This window comes from Rutilus rutilus (assembly GCF_951802725.1).
Source record: "Rutilus rutilus genome assembly, chromosome: 2".
Classification (NCBI taxonomy): domain Eukaryota; kingdom Metazoa; phylum Chordata; class Actinopteri; order Cypriniformes; family Leuciscidae; genus Rutilus; species Rutilus rutilus.
In genome coordinates, this window is record NC_140210.1 from 59,410,140 (window position 1) to 59,427,460 (window position 17,321).

The following is a 17,321-nucleotide window of genomic DNA, read 5'->3' on the forward strand; positions in this document are numbered from 1 at the left end:
GACTCAGACTGGACTGGTCCATACCCGGTCTGGTAGACTGAGTAAACCCGTTGAAAGGTTGAATCTGTGAAGGTGTGGCTATTTTGTTCACCTTTGGAGCCATGCACTGTGGGGAGGGGAAAAGATGACAAAGAAAATGTTTGTTGATTTTGTGGACTGAAAAGTTTACACTCCGAAGAGAGCTTATGTTCTAATGCTCGTTTATATATGGCACAGAGTTATGTTTGATGAGTTAAGCCTACTGATACTAGTGCCTTACTGTTTAATCAAGTGCAGTACTGTTCAAATGTTCAGTTATAGGAACAGTCAGGATATCTTTGGTATCTTGTGTATCCTCAGAGAAAGAAACAAAACTTAAAAGGGGAGATGTCATATAATGTGCACATGTAAATGTGACTTTATAGCTTTAAGGGCATTCTGTTACGTACGCACGCGGGGGCGTTGCCCTAGGAGACTGGGGCGGTTGCGGGGAGTTTTTGAGTTTGAACACTTGCCTGTATGTTAGCTGCTGCACGATTGTAACAATACAAAGTATTCATTGAACCCTGAGACTCGTGTGGACATTTGAATTATTTACAGTTTCAGACATTATTTTATTATAGTGTATGATTTGTCCGTGCCACACTCGTACTGACTCTGACAGAAAGAAAAGCACGTAGCTTACTGAAGGCGGAGCGGTTTGACCAATCAGATGAAAGGGGCGTTTCAGCAATGAAATATCGAACCCATAAACCGATTTGTAAACCACAAACGAAAAATGAAAAATCGAGCCAAAATCTCATTTTTCGTTTTTTAAACTAAAGTAAAAAACGAATAAACGAGCTGGTTTTAATTTCTCGTTATTCCATTCCAAACAGGAAATGAAATGATCAAAAAGTACACGGACCGAACTGTTTTCTCATTTTTCTACTTTCAATATTAAATTTAAAAACGACTGAACGAATTATACACGGATTTGATACAATAGCATCCAAAATAAAAGTTTGTTTTTGCATAATATATGTGTGCGTATATATGGTGTATAATTATTTTGTATATATAAATACACACTATTATTTAAGAAGAATTTGTTATTTATATATAACATAAATTACATATATATATATATATATATATATATATATACACATATATATATATATATATATATATATATATATATATATATACACATATATATATATATATATATATATATATATATATATATATATATATATATATATATATATATATATATATACACACATATATATACACACATATATATAATTATACACAGTTCACACACATATATTATGTAAACACAAACTTTTATTTTGGATGCGATTAATCACGATTATTCGTTTCACAGCCCTACTTGGAATTATATACAATGTAATAAAAATTATAATAAAATAGGCCCATATGATGTACTTTAATGCAGTGAAAATTAATATAATTATTTATAATATAATGCAGTCTGATCAAACCCACAAACCATTTCATATTAAGGGCCTTTGACTATCTTTGTGTAAGGTCTCCAGTGATCTTGAGTGATCGTCCAATCCGAATATCATATGCTGATGTAATATATATTATAAACGTGACAGGTGAGTTTTATAATACATTGTTTAATCACTATCTTGAAGATTAGGGCAATTCTCAAAGTCTGATAAAATGTCATTTAATTTTCAAATAAAATAATACATTTAGATTTGGACTCATATATAGATTATAATTTGTCTTATTATATTTTTATATGGGCTGACACGATCATAAATTTTATGCTGACGATTAAATATACAAAGAATGACAATAGGCTAAACGATTAACAATTTCATTCTGTTTTGTTCATGTCACTTACAGTTTAAGCCTGGTACGTTATTTTTTTAACTTGGAATCATAATAAAATTATAATAAAAAAATGCCCATATGATGTAGGCTACTTTAACGCTGTGAAAATTATTATAATAAATTAATGCAGTTTGATCACACCCACAAACCTTCATTTCATATTAAGGGTCTTTCTGACTATCTTTGTGTACTTTAGAAAGCTGTCTTTTAATTCTTTGGCAAAAGGCGATTCAAATGTAAACTGAAAACTTATTGTGGTTCTCTCAAATAACTGAGATTATATAGAATAACAGCGAGCAGACGATTAATCAATAATCAAGACAGGTATAATTGTACTGTTGTAGAATACAAGCGTTTCAATGTACAATCTCTCACTAACTTTATGCACATGACAAATAAACTTAAACATCATGAACTCATGTCGTATACATGAATGGGAAAATAAGAAATCAAGCTTTATTTCTGACATGAAACAGAAAAAAGAAAGGCGGTTTAGAGGCTATTCTGTTTTGACTAAACCGAGCCAACAAACGAGTTACAGACACACAGATCTAGCGACGCACGTGTGATAATAATATGTAGACCTACACATCAAATCAGAAGCAAATAACTGACCGTAAAGTGTGACATTTGTGAGAGTCTCCGAAGTGGCGTCTTCTCCTCATCCATCAAGTGTTTTAACTTGTTTTCAACGATCTGTTTCCTGAAGGAGAGAGTCGTCACACCTGTTCCACCTGCTCCTCGAAATAAGCTCGAACTTCACTTAGGGGAGACCGGGGACAGTTACAACATGTCATTTTTCTCCAATCAGAAACAAGCTAGAGTGATGACACTCATACTGCACATGCACAGTGACTTCTAAGTGACATGGATAGCATGTGTCAAAGTCAGTGTGTCTAGCAGGCACATGATGTTCTGTCATGGCTGATAGGGTTGGGGACGGTTGCAACAAATTATAAATTGCATGTTTAATAAAAGTTTGTTGCATTGCAAATTGTTCAATTCTTCCTGTCTGACACTGAAATATGGAGAGATTGAATAGCATCTATAACACCTGCACACTGAATCTATTTTCTACACATAAACAAACAAAACTCAATAACTGTTATTTGATCAATTTCACTAAATAAATAAATAATAGGCTATTATTGTATAAATAAATAATATTATAATATTATAGTAGGCCTAAAACAGTTAATAATTTTCAGAATTCTATGCTCATTGAGACAAAAAGCTAAAGTTAATTAGTGAGATTTAAGGTATTTTTAACATGTTGCAACCGTCCCTGGGTTGGGGTCAACATCTGGGGCCGGTTTCACAATGATAGACTTTGGGCCCTATCTTGCACCCGGCGCAATTGACTTTGTACACCAACGCATGTTTCATTCCTATTTTGCACCCGCGCAAAGCGCGCCTTTCCCTCCACAGAAGCACGTCGCTAAACTAGGGAATGAACTTGCGCTCCCTGGGCGGTTCAGCGCAAAAAAGGAGGCGTGTTCTGGCGCAAACAATCCCTGGTGCTATTTTACTGTTCCATAAAACAATTGCGCCACTGGCCAGAAAAACCTAGTCTAAAGTCAGTGGCGCGTTGCGCGTTGTTCATTATGCTATTTTAAGGGCGCATGCTTGACCATAATGTAGCGTGCACGACGCGCATACACTTTGATTCTCTAATCTACACAAGTCAAGTCAAGTCAAGTATATTTGTATAGCGCTTTTCACAATACAGATTGTATCAAAGCAGCTTCACAGTATTAAATTAAAATAATACAACAAGGTTTGTTTCTAGTGGAATTTATTGATAAAATCAAATTAGATATCCCCAGAATATCCCCAACTGAGCAAGCCAAAGGCAACAGAGAAGCAGCAGTTTTCATTTTTGCAAATCATATTATTACAAACGATAGATAGATAGAGCCCTAAAATAGGGCCCTTTGACTATGTGTGCGATACCTCGAGTTGTCCTAGACGCGGCGCGGCGCTTCTGGTCCGGTGTGCGACCCCCTTTAGACCTAAGTTAGCCTGGGGGTAAGGTGTCTAATTTTTTTGGTCTAAATTAAGTCAGTCTTTATTTTTGTGAAACAATCTAACTTGCATTAGACTAGTCTATGAGCAAAATTTAGACTTGTCTAACACTATAGACCGGTCTAAAATAGCTTTGTGAAACCGGCCCCAGATCTTTCCCGTCGTTTAAACAAAAAGAAAAAAAGCATTGTATCGCGTTACCACCGATTTGTAACTATAATGATGTTACATAGGCTATCCCTAAAAGATATGATACACTACTCTCAGTTACTATAGTAAAATATATTATTACTGTCTCAAAGTAAAAGTTCCCTCAGAAGAAAAGCTCCTGACTCACTGCGCGCGCTGCGTGATTAACGTTTAACGGTTTCTGCGCGAGGGAGAATCTTTTGTCTCACGCATATTAATAAAATATACTCTTACATTAATAAAGATTAAACATAAACGTGTGTGTGTGTGTGTGTGTGTCTTGCTCCTCCTAGATCACACAGAAGCGTCTTCAGCTTTACATCTGTAAATATCATCAAGCTGGTTTTGTCATTTATGAAGCAAACAGTTTGATCATCTGAGAGATTTCCAGGGGTCTGTGATTATAAGAGCAGAAGTTTCATTAATTACTGCCTTTTCCTCAGTTTTACTCACTTAGTTTCTAGTTAATTTACCAATATCACATTTTACTAACTCCCAATTATTAATAAAACAGCGTTCATTACAGCTTTTTTTACAATAATGGTTAACGAAATGTTTAATTTTAAGCTTAATGTTATTATGAGATATAAGACTATTTAACGCCAGTATGATGGTTTAATAAGTGCTTACAGAGAGTTTAGTCTTTATATAGATAGCCTTACAGTCAGTCAGGAGAACTGAAGAATATCAACTAAAGTATAGTGAAGATCACTAGATTCAGAGATCAGCTAAAAGTCTATATGAGAGGAATGAGCAGCGGTCTTGTTTCTCCAGGTAAAAGCTTTAGTATCAGTGAATTTGGTCCTCCAGACATCAGTCACATCAAGTCTCTCCAGGAATGGTTTATATTCTGAATTAAGTGATGAGAGTCGGCCTGTCAATCATTTATCAAGAGCGCTGTCAATCACAACACTGAAATCCCCACCTATAACAAGTAGAGAGTTTGTGAATTCAGTCAGTCAGTAAAGTCTTCTGCTTTCTATAAACTCAAGAGAAGTAGCATTCTCAGACCTTCAATTATCCAGAAATATTGGTCATAATATCATAAGTCAAGTTAAGATCAATGACATTACACAGAAATGTCCATATGAATCACAGTCTGAATGTAACGGATTCTCTTTAAATGCGTTCCTTCATCACTGCACTTCTCTGCTTTGGTCTTCTTTATCTTCAAGTATTTTCCCTCTGAACAAACACACACGTATTTGATTAATCAGGAATGACATCAGATCATTCTGTCAAACTATTAGTTCAGTTGATTCAGTGTTTGGAGAAGCTCAGTTTCTCAGCTGATGTGACATTTGTGTTGATTCTTATGAGTCTGAAATATGGTCTTCTAATCTATTCAGGTTTATCCAGAAATTACATCATGTGACATACAATGTTGTGAATTTCACCTACGATTCTGTTATTAATGTTTCCATCAGAGATTGCTTTCATCTTCTTGTGTTGTCTTGTTCCTGCAGAGAATTAAAGGTGGAAGAAACATTTTAAAAGTGTTTTACATTAAATCGTTTTGTTCATAGTCAATTATACGGCCCTCGTGTGTTAAACAGTCCAGTGTGCGCTCATATAGAATATATAAATCTCAGTAATCCACACATTACCAGAGCTTTACTCTTATTATTATCCGCTTCTACACCTAAAACTGATGGCATTACTCTCACATATGTTCATAACGTCATGAAAGTCAGTTGTGGTGAAGTAAAAGCACAGAGTTAGTGATAAAGTTTCCCTCAGAAAAGCTCCTGTCAGACTCCCTTTGCGAGCGCTGAGTGATCGACGTTTAACGGTTTTGTCTCCATTCACTGAAATAAAGAGCAGCACAGACACCATTAATAACTGAGAGAATGAAAAACACTAATGCCTCATAATCCAAGAAAGACTAAATAAGGCCGAGTCTGAAACTACAGTCTCTACTGAGAATCAAAGCTTGTTGAGATTGAAACAAACACTCGCTGATATCTGATGTCTTCCTTCCAGATGATTCTGTCTAATCTGAGGAGGATTCGTTACCATCAGAAATATTTCACACACTTCAGTCTGTCATATTGACCCTGAACACCTTCTGTGTGTCTTTGATTATAAACACAAATATGATCTTGACTTTGTCATGTTCATGATAGAGATATTTCAGTGTGAGCTGAGGCACAGAGGCTGGTGTGTGTGTGTGTGTGTGTGTGTGTGTGTGTCGCTCCTGTCATATAAAGCTGTTGTGCTCGTGGAGATCTAATAAAGGATAAAACACCATCATTTCAGAAGAAGATGTTGTGGTGATGAAGGCAGCAGATTGAGCTCTGAAGCTCCTGAAAGACTGGAATTACACCGTGATCATCTGTGTTTAACAGCAATACTGTGAGTGTGTGTACCGTCGCTGATCTGCACAATTCATTTAGTGTCAGACAGTGTGTGGAGAAATAAAGCACACTATCAGGAGATCGTCTGTGTGTTTCATTCTGCTGATCTCTCGTCACATTCATGATCATTCATACTGTCATCAGTTCACATCAATCATTCTCCTTACTCCAAATAAATGTTCACTTAAATACAATGATGAAGAAACTGGTGTAGAGACAAATGTATTTACAGTCCAACGTCACAAACCTTCACTGGGTGCGTAAATCCAGCCCAAAAAGTCCTAAAGTAGGAAAAGGATCCGCACACGTCGAATAGGACAAAGACTCTCCAACTGTTGGTTTATTACGCTTCAATAGAGGACACATAAAAGACCTGCAAAAACCTGCTATAAAGTGCTAAACATTTCCTCAATAACTCTAGTTGTCTAGAGTTAATCTCCAAACACTGAAATTCAGCTGAAAATAATGTAAAAACAGAAACTAATGTGAAGATCAATGCTATAATAAGAGCTCTACACAGTGTGTAATTATATAAACGATACTGTCAGTCGCCATAGTTACACAAATGAAGGAGATCAATGCATTTATTAACATTCAGAAAGCCGTCTTTCTGCTCTGTCTTCAGATCAGTGTAATGATCAGAGTAAACACACACACTATTCTCACTGCGACGGGCTTGAGCTCTCAGTGTGGCGTTGTGAATGTGCTGTCAATGTCAAATACTGATTTTAAAAGAGCCCGTCTGGAGACTCAACGGTCTGATCGATCTTTCATCTGCGGCCTGTCTGACTTACGCTCTCTCTAGAGTTCATGTGTCCTGTGTGTTTCTTTCCTATCAGCTCAATGATGCCAAACACTCTCTCAACTACAACAGTCACAGATGTTCCTCTACTGGACACATTTCTCTAGAGTTGATGCTGAAGTTCATGACAGATCATTGTGTTCATCACAACACAGCGGTCAAATGTGTGAAATGAACAGCATCTTTTCTCCAAAGCAATAAGAGCACAAGCTTTGTTGTAGTCCAGACTTTAAAGTTAGGCATCTTTACAGATGATCATTTTAATAAATAGATAAAAACCTGCGCTGACAAACACTTGCAGTGCTGTGGATGTTTTCCAGGAGCCGCTGGAGGAGAAACGTGTGCAAAAGCAGAAGAAAAGCTCCTGGAGACACAAACTGTGCTGCAACTACAGACTAAACCATGACTTGATGGAGCAACATGAGAAGAAATATTCCAGCTCTACGTGACGAATCTCACATTCTGCTTCTACAGCATCAGAACGCTCAGCTGCTTTCATGGGAAGAGCATCACTGGACACTTCTTTTCTGCTCTTTGTTGAAGTGATTTAGACACTCCAGCTGAATAATGTTTAATCGGACAGATTTTGTGGAGCTTCGTTCAGGTGTCCTGACGTTGGAGGAAGGCTGAGACTGTTGTAGAGGACATGAAGCTCAGAGAACATATTCTTCACTGCCAAATATCTGTGCTTCAGCATTATTATACAACAAATCATATTTCAGCTGTCTTCTATCAGGACAAATAAAGGAAAGGATCATAAGGACACAGAAATAGAGCTAGTGACACAGTGGCTCAACTTACCCATGTTATGGAAATTTTATATTTTACTCTTTCCCATTTACTTCTCAGATATTGTGTGGGTTTTCTTTCAATTCAATCATGTGTTTTTCTCTCCTGGGATGTATGTATGTATGTATGTATGTATGTATGTATGTGTCACGGTGTGACAAATTAGAGAAGAGACTAAAGTCCTTGTGAATGTAGTGTTGTTGTGGAGACCTCCAGTGGACATCCGTCTCTATTGCACTAATCTGTTGCCATGGCAGCAAGGCCAAATGCCCGATTGACAGCAGGTGTGGAGTAATTACAGAGAGTGTTGTGAGAGGGACACGTATTCAGATGGGGCTTTAAAAATAGAGAGGAAGCAGACTGTCCTGTGGTTCTCCTCCCGTGAGATACTGTGTTTGTTGGCGGGTTGTTTTGTATTTGAGGTTGGGCTGTGAAGTGGGCAAAGATTGAAGCTGAGGAGCAGAAAGAAGAGAGTGAAGTATTTATCAACGAAAATTCAAGGAATATCGTCAGCAGTGGGGAAGACGCGAAGTGATGAGTATTGGATCCGTTGTTTATATGCACTAACACTGAAGTGATGTTGAGAGTTTGGCAAGTGTGTGGCATGAGTGAATTAGTACACCGAGTGAATTGTTGATCTGTCTCCAACTTTTGTCTGCTCTACGCTGAATGTGACGATTGCTGCATCCGTTCCTGCTGTCTCTGGAGAGAGGTTGAGCCCTTGCCTTGTGAGAGACGAGAGTTGATCTGGTGGGGGAAAGACCGGTGGGTGAGTGCTGGCCCGAATGCACGGTGTGCGAGTGGAACGTTGCCCCCGTTGAGAAGGAAAGGGAATAGCTGTGGCACGTGCCTCGATCGAAGTGTCTTCCTGTTGTCCAAGGTTCCCTCACGTCCCGGCTAAAGGCCCCCGTCCTAACTGGTCTGGCATAAAGGACACCTACCGGGATATACTTACCTGTGTCCCCTCCTGGCCCGGTCCGTTCGCCACATGTGTCCCTGTGCTTCGTCTGAGTCTGAGGCAACCGCTCTCTGGGTACTTACCTCTGGGGCAGCATCCAGGACCTGTTCCACTCCTGCCCATGAGTACGTACCTGGTTCCAGTCTGAATGGGGTCCGTATAGTCACGACTTCCTCTGAGTCCTGTAAAGAGTACTTCCCAGTGATCTACCTAGACGGTGTGAGTTTCCCTCTGATTCCTCTCCAACGAGCTGCAGGGCCGCCACGATCGTTCTTCCCTCTACGGTCCAGGGGGCCATCGAATTCCCTCTGGTGACAAGAAAGAAGATTTTAATTAAGATTTTTCAAATTACTGTTCTTAACTTAATAAAAAAAATTGTTATTCCTCTATTCTCTGGTCTGTCTGGTCCTTGACACGTTCCTCGAGGTGGTACCCGGTTTCCAGGGGTGGGTGCAGTCTGGCTTGGCCCACCCCGACCTGTGACATATGTTTGTGACGGGAACAAAAGCACACACAGTAAAACAAATGTTCAGGTGAGCCTTCGAACTCTTTTAGTCTACAAACAAAGACTTTTTGGCCATACAGGTGGGAGAGCAATAAAACACAGAGGGGGGCCAGAAGGGCCATTAATTTCAACAAAAGGTAGACGGGTTCTCTGGCTTTGACCTCGCGGGGTGAGAACGACCACTTAGAAAGACCACTGTACCTCTTAGATCCAGCTAGATCTGGTTCATTGGGGGAGCGGAAAGTTACAGGAGAAGAGACTATAGCTATAAAAGACCGTCTGTTTTTCTGTGTGGTCAGGTCTTGTTCCTACCACGGGGTAGCTGTCGCGGTATTTGTGAACAAACCTCTTAAAGAGAATAAACCTTTTTCTCTTTAATACAATTTGACTCTGAATGTTTCTTATGCCTTGATGCTGTTTGTTAACTATTGATTTTGCCACATCACCCACCACTAGGGGTATAGTATGTTGTCACTGGGGAATTTGAGTTCTAAATAAATTTTTTTTTTTTTTTTCTTTTTGCATTATCCCATGACAGTCTTACTTTACAGCACATTATTCAGAATGTCTATTCATTAAGAATATTTCCATGCAGTGAAATATCCAAAATATCCAAATGTTAGATTATGACACAACAAAATAAAGTTAGAAAAAAATAGCTTTTATTAGATAAAGAAAATATTAAATGTTCCTCATTGCAGTTCACCAAACGTTGTGTTTGCAGAAGAATATAATCACATGGGGAAAAAAGAGCTAAATTTTATATTTTTAATAAACTACAACATTTCATAGTTTATGGGTAATCTATAAAAATTGTTTTATGGTGCATCATTTTAAACACCTTTTACCTAATTTTAATTATTCTCAGGTAAGGTAAAGTAAGTCAAATCTGTTCTAAACAATAAGCATTTAAATTTCCATACTTACAATATTTAGATCACAGAAGACTTCTCCATAGTCAGTTCAGCTCAATCTTTTGTAAAACAGAGACTTATGGCAGGCAGGCTTCTTAATTTCGATTATAGATATTTTTCTTTATTGAATACAGGTTAACTAGTTTACATATAACGTATTAATATAAAAAATAAAACAAAAGAGAAAAAAATCAAAAACCCACAGTTTGCAAGCTTTGACTGCAGGAGGCACAACAGCAAAGGCATTTAGCACCGGAGAGGCGGTCCAGGTGGATCAACGTCTGCCTGGACATTCCTTTTAAGGTCCATCAAACTTTTTGACATGTTCAGAAATCCCCTCCTGGAAACTCCCTCAGCATATATTCAGTCCTTTACAGACAATCGGTCAAACCCAAAGTCTTGGACTGTCATTAGTTCTGGAAAACCCCTTAGGACCTCCGCATATAAAGCTCTCCATCTCGTTGTCCTTTTTCTACGGGCTTTCATCCTCTGCTTTCTCCTGCGTCCAGTCTGCAACACATCAATCTGTAATACTTGCATCCTTCTCTTAATATTCAGGAAAATGCTTTCTAATACATGTTACATTTCTCTCTACTATACTTTATTGCTTAATAAATGACTTCAACATTCAGTGTGGTATTTTTTCTTTATAAACCATTTTCTCAATAAATGATTTTACAACAACAATTGCAGTGTTTTTCTTTATAAACCATTTTCTCAATATATGGTTACAATGATTATTACAAGTGTCTTAAATTATATAACACTTTCTTGATAAATTGTTTAACAACAACTTTTGGGGCCCTATCTTGCACCCAGCGCAATTGACTTTGTACACCGACGCATGTTTCATTCCTATTTTGCACCCGCGCAAAGCGCGCTTTTCCCTCCACAGAAGCACGTCGCTAAACTAGGGAATGAACTTGCGCTCCCTGGGCGGTTCAGCGCAAAAAAGGAGGCGTGTTCTGGCGCAAACGTTCCCTGGTGCTATTTTACTGTTCCATAAAACAATTGCGCCACTGGCCAGAAAAAACCTAGTCTAAAGTCAGTGGCGCGTTGTTCATTATGCTATTTTAAGGGCCCATGCTTGACCATAATGTATAGAGTGCACAACGCCCATACACTGTGATTCTCTAATCTACACAGAAGCAGCAGTTTTCATTTTTGCAAATCATATTATTACAAACGATAGATAGATAGATAGATAGATAGATAGATAGATAGATAGATAGATAGATAGATAGACAATTTATTATAAATATAATAATTTATTATAAAAGCATACATCCAGCTTACACATTTACCCACATTATTATATGCCTGTTTACACGAAGCTAATTTGGGTGTGTTTCTCCCATCCCCAATGTCACTTCTCTCTCTTTTACGGCCGTGACGAGAGCGTTGGTCTCCTCGGCTGTGAACCGCTCCTGGCACGTGCCTGGCAAATCCGCCGTTATAATAGCAATACGCCAAGGAAAAAGTGCGTCTGCTCTTAAAGGGAATGTGAGATGATGCTCTGATTGGTTTATTTCACGTTACGCCCAAACCACACCTATGAATAATGAAGCTACTTCAGACCAACCCCTTTTAGATTTGCGCCGGGCGCAAGAGTCATTTATCCCGCCGGGAAAATAGCAACAGCGCCAAGACCCGCCCACAAAGTTACTTGCGCTTTGCGCTTTGACACTTGCGTTTCAGATCGTTAAAATAGGGCCCCTGGTGTCTTTCTTTATAAAACCACTTTTTAATACAGTTACAATTGTGGTTTACTACGACCCATAAGTACTTCATATACCAAAAGACATAATTAGAATAGAATAGCAATTCAGACCAATGTTCAAAAGTGGTAAAGCTTCTCTTTCTGAAGAATTGAGATTAATTCAGCTTTCACAGGATCTTTTTGTTTGTTTATAATTTCACAGATCTTTCTCATGCGCTTCTCACTGGTTAAACGGTCATGTGTGATTTCTGAATGTTGTTCCTTATGAATTAGTCCTTGCTGACACAGTTTATCTGCAATGATCTCAACATTTGTAACCCTCTGAATGAGATCTGGCCAATGCTTATCAAAATATCTTGCTTTATCTGCCTCACTATTCTGACACGGCCCGTCTTTCTTAGGACAATTCTTTTTTTTCTTTTTTTTATATAGTTTTTTTGGTGATTTTTGCCTTTTATTGGGACAGGACAGTAGAGAGTTGACAGGAGGTGAGGTGGGAGAGAGACGGGGAATGGAATCAGGAAAGGGCCGCGAGCTCTTAGGACAATTCTGATCACTATTCTGACACGGCTCGTCTCTCTTAGGACAATTCTTTTTTTTCTTTTTTTTATATAGTTTTTTTGGTGATTTTTGCCTTTTATTGGGACAGGACAGTAGAGAGTTGACAGGAGGTGAGGTGGGAGAGAGACGGGGAATGGAATCAGGAAAGGTCCACGAGCTCTTAGGACAATTCTGATCACTATTCACAGGTTCTGTGGTTATTTCCTCGTCTTTTACGGTGAGGACTTTCACAGCATCTTTGAGAGAGGGGTCAGACTCTCCTAAACAGGCGTAATGGGGCAGATGAACTTCCTCCAGTTTCCCTGAGATCACCGTCACGTCAATCACTGGACCGATCCGGTTGCACTGCAGCCTCTCCAGCTCTGCGTTGAGGAAGAGTCCGTCTACGGTACGGTACTGAAGGGTGACGACACAGTCACAGACCCATCGCATTCTGGTCCTGACACACTCGTAACGGCCTGGGTCAGTGCTGACCCTGAACTTTGACCCTCCTTCATCTGTACAGGCCGACGGCTCAATCTGAAGCCACTGATCAGAATCAGCTATATGGACACAAGACTGACAGTTCAGCAGCGGGTGAATATCGAGCCCAGAAGGTTTGGGCTGAGAGAACCTGTGAAGAACCAGAAGAAGGCAGAAGCAAAGAGTCAGCTGCTTTTATTCATCTCAGTTAATGTTATTTTCAATGTTTATTAATACATTATTAACATCAAAAGTTGTATCTGTCAATATTATTTAATGGACCTGAACTAACATGAACTAACAATGAACAGTTGACTAACTAACGTTAACAAATACAGTTAATGCATTAACGAATGTTAACTAATGGGACCTTATTGTAAAGTATTACCAACAATTCAAAACCAACAACATACAAACAGTTTACTATAAAAACTATTTGACAGGCAGTTTGACAGAGAGAAAATATAAAGCTAGTATATAATGCTGTGACTGACACCTGTGATGTCACTCACTAATAACACACAATCTAATATAACAAACACATATATACTATAATGACAGTTTAATTCACACATAATTGTCCAGTTATGTTTATGTTTAACTAGCCAACATGAACTCTATATTCTCCATCAATAAGCTCAAGCTGAATAATGTGTCCAGTCTTCTATAAATCAGTGTTTTTAACTGTGGATATTTTCACAGAGGTGGACAGATAAAGACCATCAGCAGTCTGGGGTGGACAGAAATGTTCATTATCAAACATAATAAATGAGTTTGACTATAAAGAACTGGACTGTTTTACTGCGCACAACACAACTGTCTACAGTTAATTGTGCTTGATTGTAATTGAGGGAGTGCTGGAATGGATCAAGTAATACTGAGTGAATTTGACTATTTCTGTCTTATTCCTCGTCTGCAGGAATATTAATAGAAAAGAAGATCACACTACAGCTAGAAAATTACAGAAAATTAATAGCAAATTACAGTTTAGAGATCGTGTGTGATCAGGAGCTTTAGAGAAATACCAGTAAATCAGTCTTAAGCCCTATTCACAGAGACCTCACAACTCTGAAACTGAAGGAGAAATAGATTTAGCTCTAAACTAACTAAAATGAAGAATAATGTGTTTATAGTCTCTGCACAGGAGAGACTCTGTGTTGTTTCAAAACAAAGGAAAATATGTATTTATTGGTACTGGCCAAAACATGTTGTGAAATATCAGCATATGGAGTATCAGCACAAACCCAATATGGTGCATCTCTAGTGTTTAGTGATGTATGAAGAACAGAGGATTGAACTATTATTCAGTCTGGAGAAATCCTTCACTAAGACACAGTATATTTCACTCACCCGGTTGTGTGTGTATCACTGTTGTTTCTCTCAGGACGCTGTTTAATGTCACACAGAGACACTGGGGAGTTATAATAAACAACCCTAAATCCAGCATAGAGGGGTTCAGTGAATGTGGTGTTGAATGTGTGTAAGTGTGTGAGTGTGTGTGTGTCAGAGACGCTGTAGAAGGACAGAGTGCCGGCCGACACGTCCACATACACTCCTGCTCTCTTAGAGGATGAAGAGACGACAGGAATACCAGTTCTGTAATTATTGTGACGGACAGTGAATTCATCAGAGCAGAACAGACTCCAGGATTTGTCATTGCATCCAAACACACAGTCTTCACTCTCTCCTTTCCTGCTGATTCCTTTATATGTCACTGATATATCAGCTTCATATCCGCTCCATTCAGCCTCCCAGTAACAGCGTCCAGTCAGACTCTCTCCACACAGAACCTGAGGAATAACTCCATCAAATCTCTCTGGATGATCAGGATACGGCTGACGCTCTTTCACACGCTTCACTGTCCTGTTCTCATCAGACAGAATGAGACGAGTGTGTGCTGTCTTTGGATCCAGTGTGAGATCACAGGCATCTGAACACAAGAAGAGAAAAATTTCACTAAATGACACAAATCAACAATAAATCACTAAATGATTGTGTGTGTAGACCTACATTTGTGTAATCCTGCTGTCATGCTGAACTCTCCACAATGATCCACACTATAAAACACACACATGATTCACATTCATTTCTAAAGGAAACATAAAAAAGTGTGTGTGTGCATGTGTGTGTCAGTGTGTGTGTGTGTGTGTGTGTGTGTGTGTGTGTGTGTGTGTGTGTGCAACATCCTCCCTTTGAACACAAGAGTGTGTGTGTGTGTGTGTGTGTGTTTGCTTATGTCCCTTTTGGGTACATTCACCAGGATACACACCAGTAAACTGAGGACCACTTCAAAAATTGAGGACATTGTGTATGTTCTCATTTGTTTGACTATATATTGGCATTCAGCATGTTCTAAAACGGTGCCCAGGCTTAAAATCTCACTTGTCCCAAAAAAATCAGTTTTAAGTGATTTGTGTACCTGAAGTAATTATGAAAGTCAAGAAAGTCGCAGTTTGTCATAAAACAGAAGAGTAACATTTAGTTTTATGTGAAAATCGTTCAATGAACTACATCCCTCGTCTCGCACTGTGTACGTCACCAACATGACGTATGTGTGCAGACTCTGTTGAAACACTCAGGCATGACAAAAAAAAAAAAAAACGGCTTTAAAAAAAACTGCTTTACAACATTGGTTCTTAAGTGGCTTGGAAATGCCAAAAAAAAAAAAAAAAAAACTAAAACTAGCGGTAAACTCTGAATGACACGACAGACAGCACTTTCCATCAAGTTCTCCGCATCTCCAATAGTGTAAAGGAAAGAGCCACTCGCAAATAATCTTAGGGCAATGCATACAGTTTGTGCTGTAGTTAAAGCCAGACTCCGACAAGTAGAAAATAAATGTGCGTTTCCAACAAATTAATAATGTAAACGACAATCTCATGAGTCACGAGAAAAATATATATCTCAGAAAGTGCACTATCGCGCTGCACTGGACTTCTCGTATCAGCTCTGCTTATGAAGCCGCAGCCTAATCCTGTTTACATGAAATAAGCTGCTCCAGAGCAGGTTTAAGATTGCGCACCTGTTGCTATGACAGCAAGTCCAGGATGAGCGTCGAAGAACCAAACAATCCAAGATCATGCCAAATCGCCAACAATCAAATCCAGCTAACTGAGTTAGCGACGTACGAAGAACGGGCCCCAGGATATTTCACCCACAATTGAAAATTCACTCATTAAATGGTCAACTGATGTTAAAAACACAAACATTGTATGGTAACCTCTGCACATTCTGTCTTGTTACAGCGCTGCAAAAATGGCAGAAATGTTTCTTTATTAAATAGCAGACACACAATACCACAGATATTTTTTGAAAAAGATCTAAATCAACTTCAAAGTTTGGGTGCAGTGAGAAAGTCACAGAGACAGAACTAAAAACCTAATATTTCAAATAAACTCGTATCATTTATCTCGTATCAAACTCGACATCATTTAAGACTGTGGTATAAATTATTGAATGATTTGACCATAACTCATTTGTAACGAATGAGACCAAATCAGACACACATTTGGTACATGTACCATAAAAACTTTCATACTTCTCTGGGATCTGCATCCCATCCCCCACACAGGACAAGACGGTCCTAGTTACCCAGACAACGATCAGATAAGGAGTTTTATGACTTTTAGCAATGCGGACAGAGCTTCTGCTACAAAACCCACAGAACACATTAGAAAAGGCTCTCCTGCATTCATTTATTGATGAACTGACTAACATGAAATGAACATGCATTCCAGAACATTTTGTGAATGAGTTACTTTGGTAAAGGATTGTCTTGTGTTGTGTCTTGTAATACTGCTATCTGTTGATACTATATATCTATTATGGGACCCACAGCCCATGTAACCTCACGTATACCATGTTTGGTTTCTATAAATTGGTAATTTGAGGATCGAAATAATTGTATACATGATAGCAGTCTTGCCTAGTCAGACTTCTCTTCAGACTGCAAAACTGCAAACCTACCATCACTGAACGGTCAACCATCAACTCTTGGCCTTCTCGGCACTTCAGGATGCCACGGGACGTCCAGCGTGCCCTCAGCAGGCCAGGCGACTCACAACAGCCATGTGATCGAAGCCACCATGCGAGCTCTGACCCACAACAGCTTCGGAACCACACGATGGCAACTTGCACCAATGACTTTTGACACTCAGGGACCCATCAACGCACTCCAATTTCAACCACTTCAAGAATTGTATC

The 17,321-nt window shown here is 38.8% G+C and overlaps 1 protein-coding gene across 1 annotated transcript in view; it reads right to left on the minus strand.

Annotated features, from left to right (window-relative positions):
- Nucleotides 1–10,483: 10,483 nt before the first annotated feature.
- The window catches only part of LOC311286306 (NACHT, LRR and PYD domains-containing protein 1 homolog), a 50,556-nt gene continuing 43,718 nt past the window's right edge, over nucleotides 10,484–17,321 (minus strand). The window contains exons 9-11 of the mRNA XM_084402445.1: nucleotides 15,129–15,175; nucleotides 14,469–15,048; nucleotides 10,484–13,269 (exon numbers count right to left, since the gene is read on the minus strand). Coding sequence (XP_084258571.1) covers nucleotides 12,213–13,269; nucleotides 14,469–15,048; nucleotides 15,129–15,175 — 1,684 coding nt within the window. The 3' untranslated portion in view covers nucleotides 10,484–12,212. The remainder of the gene's footprint in view (nucleotides 13,270–14,468; nucleotides 15,049–15,128; nucleotides 15,176–17,321) is intronic.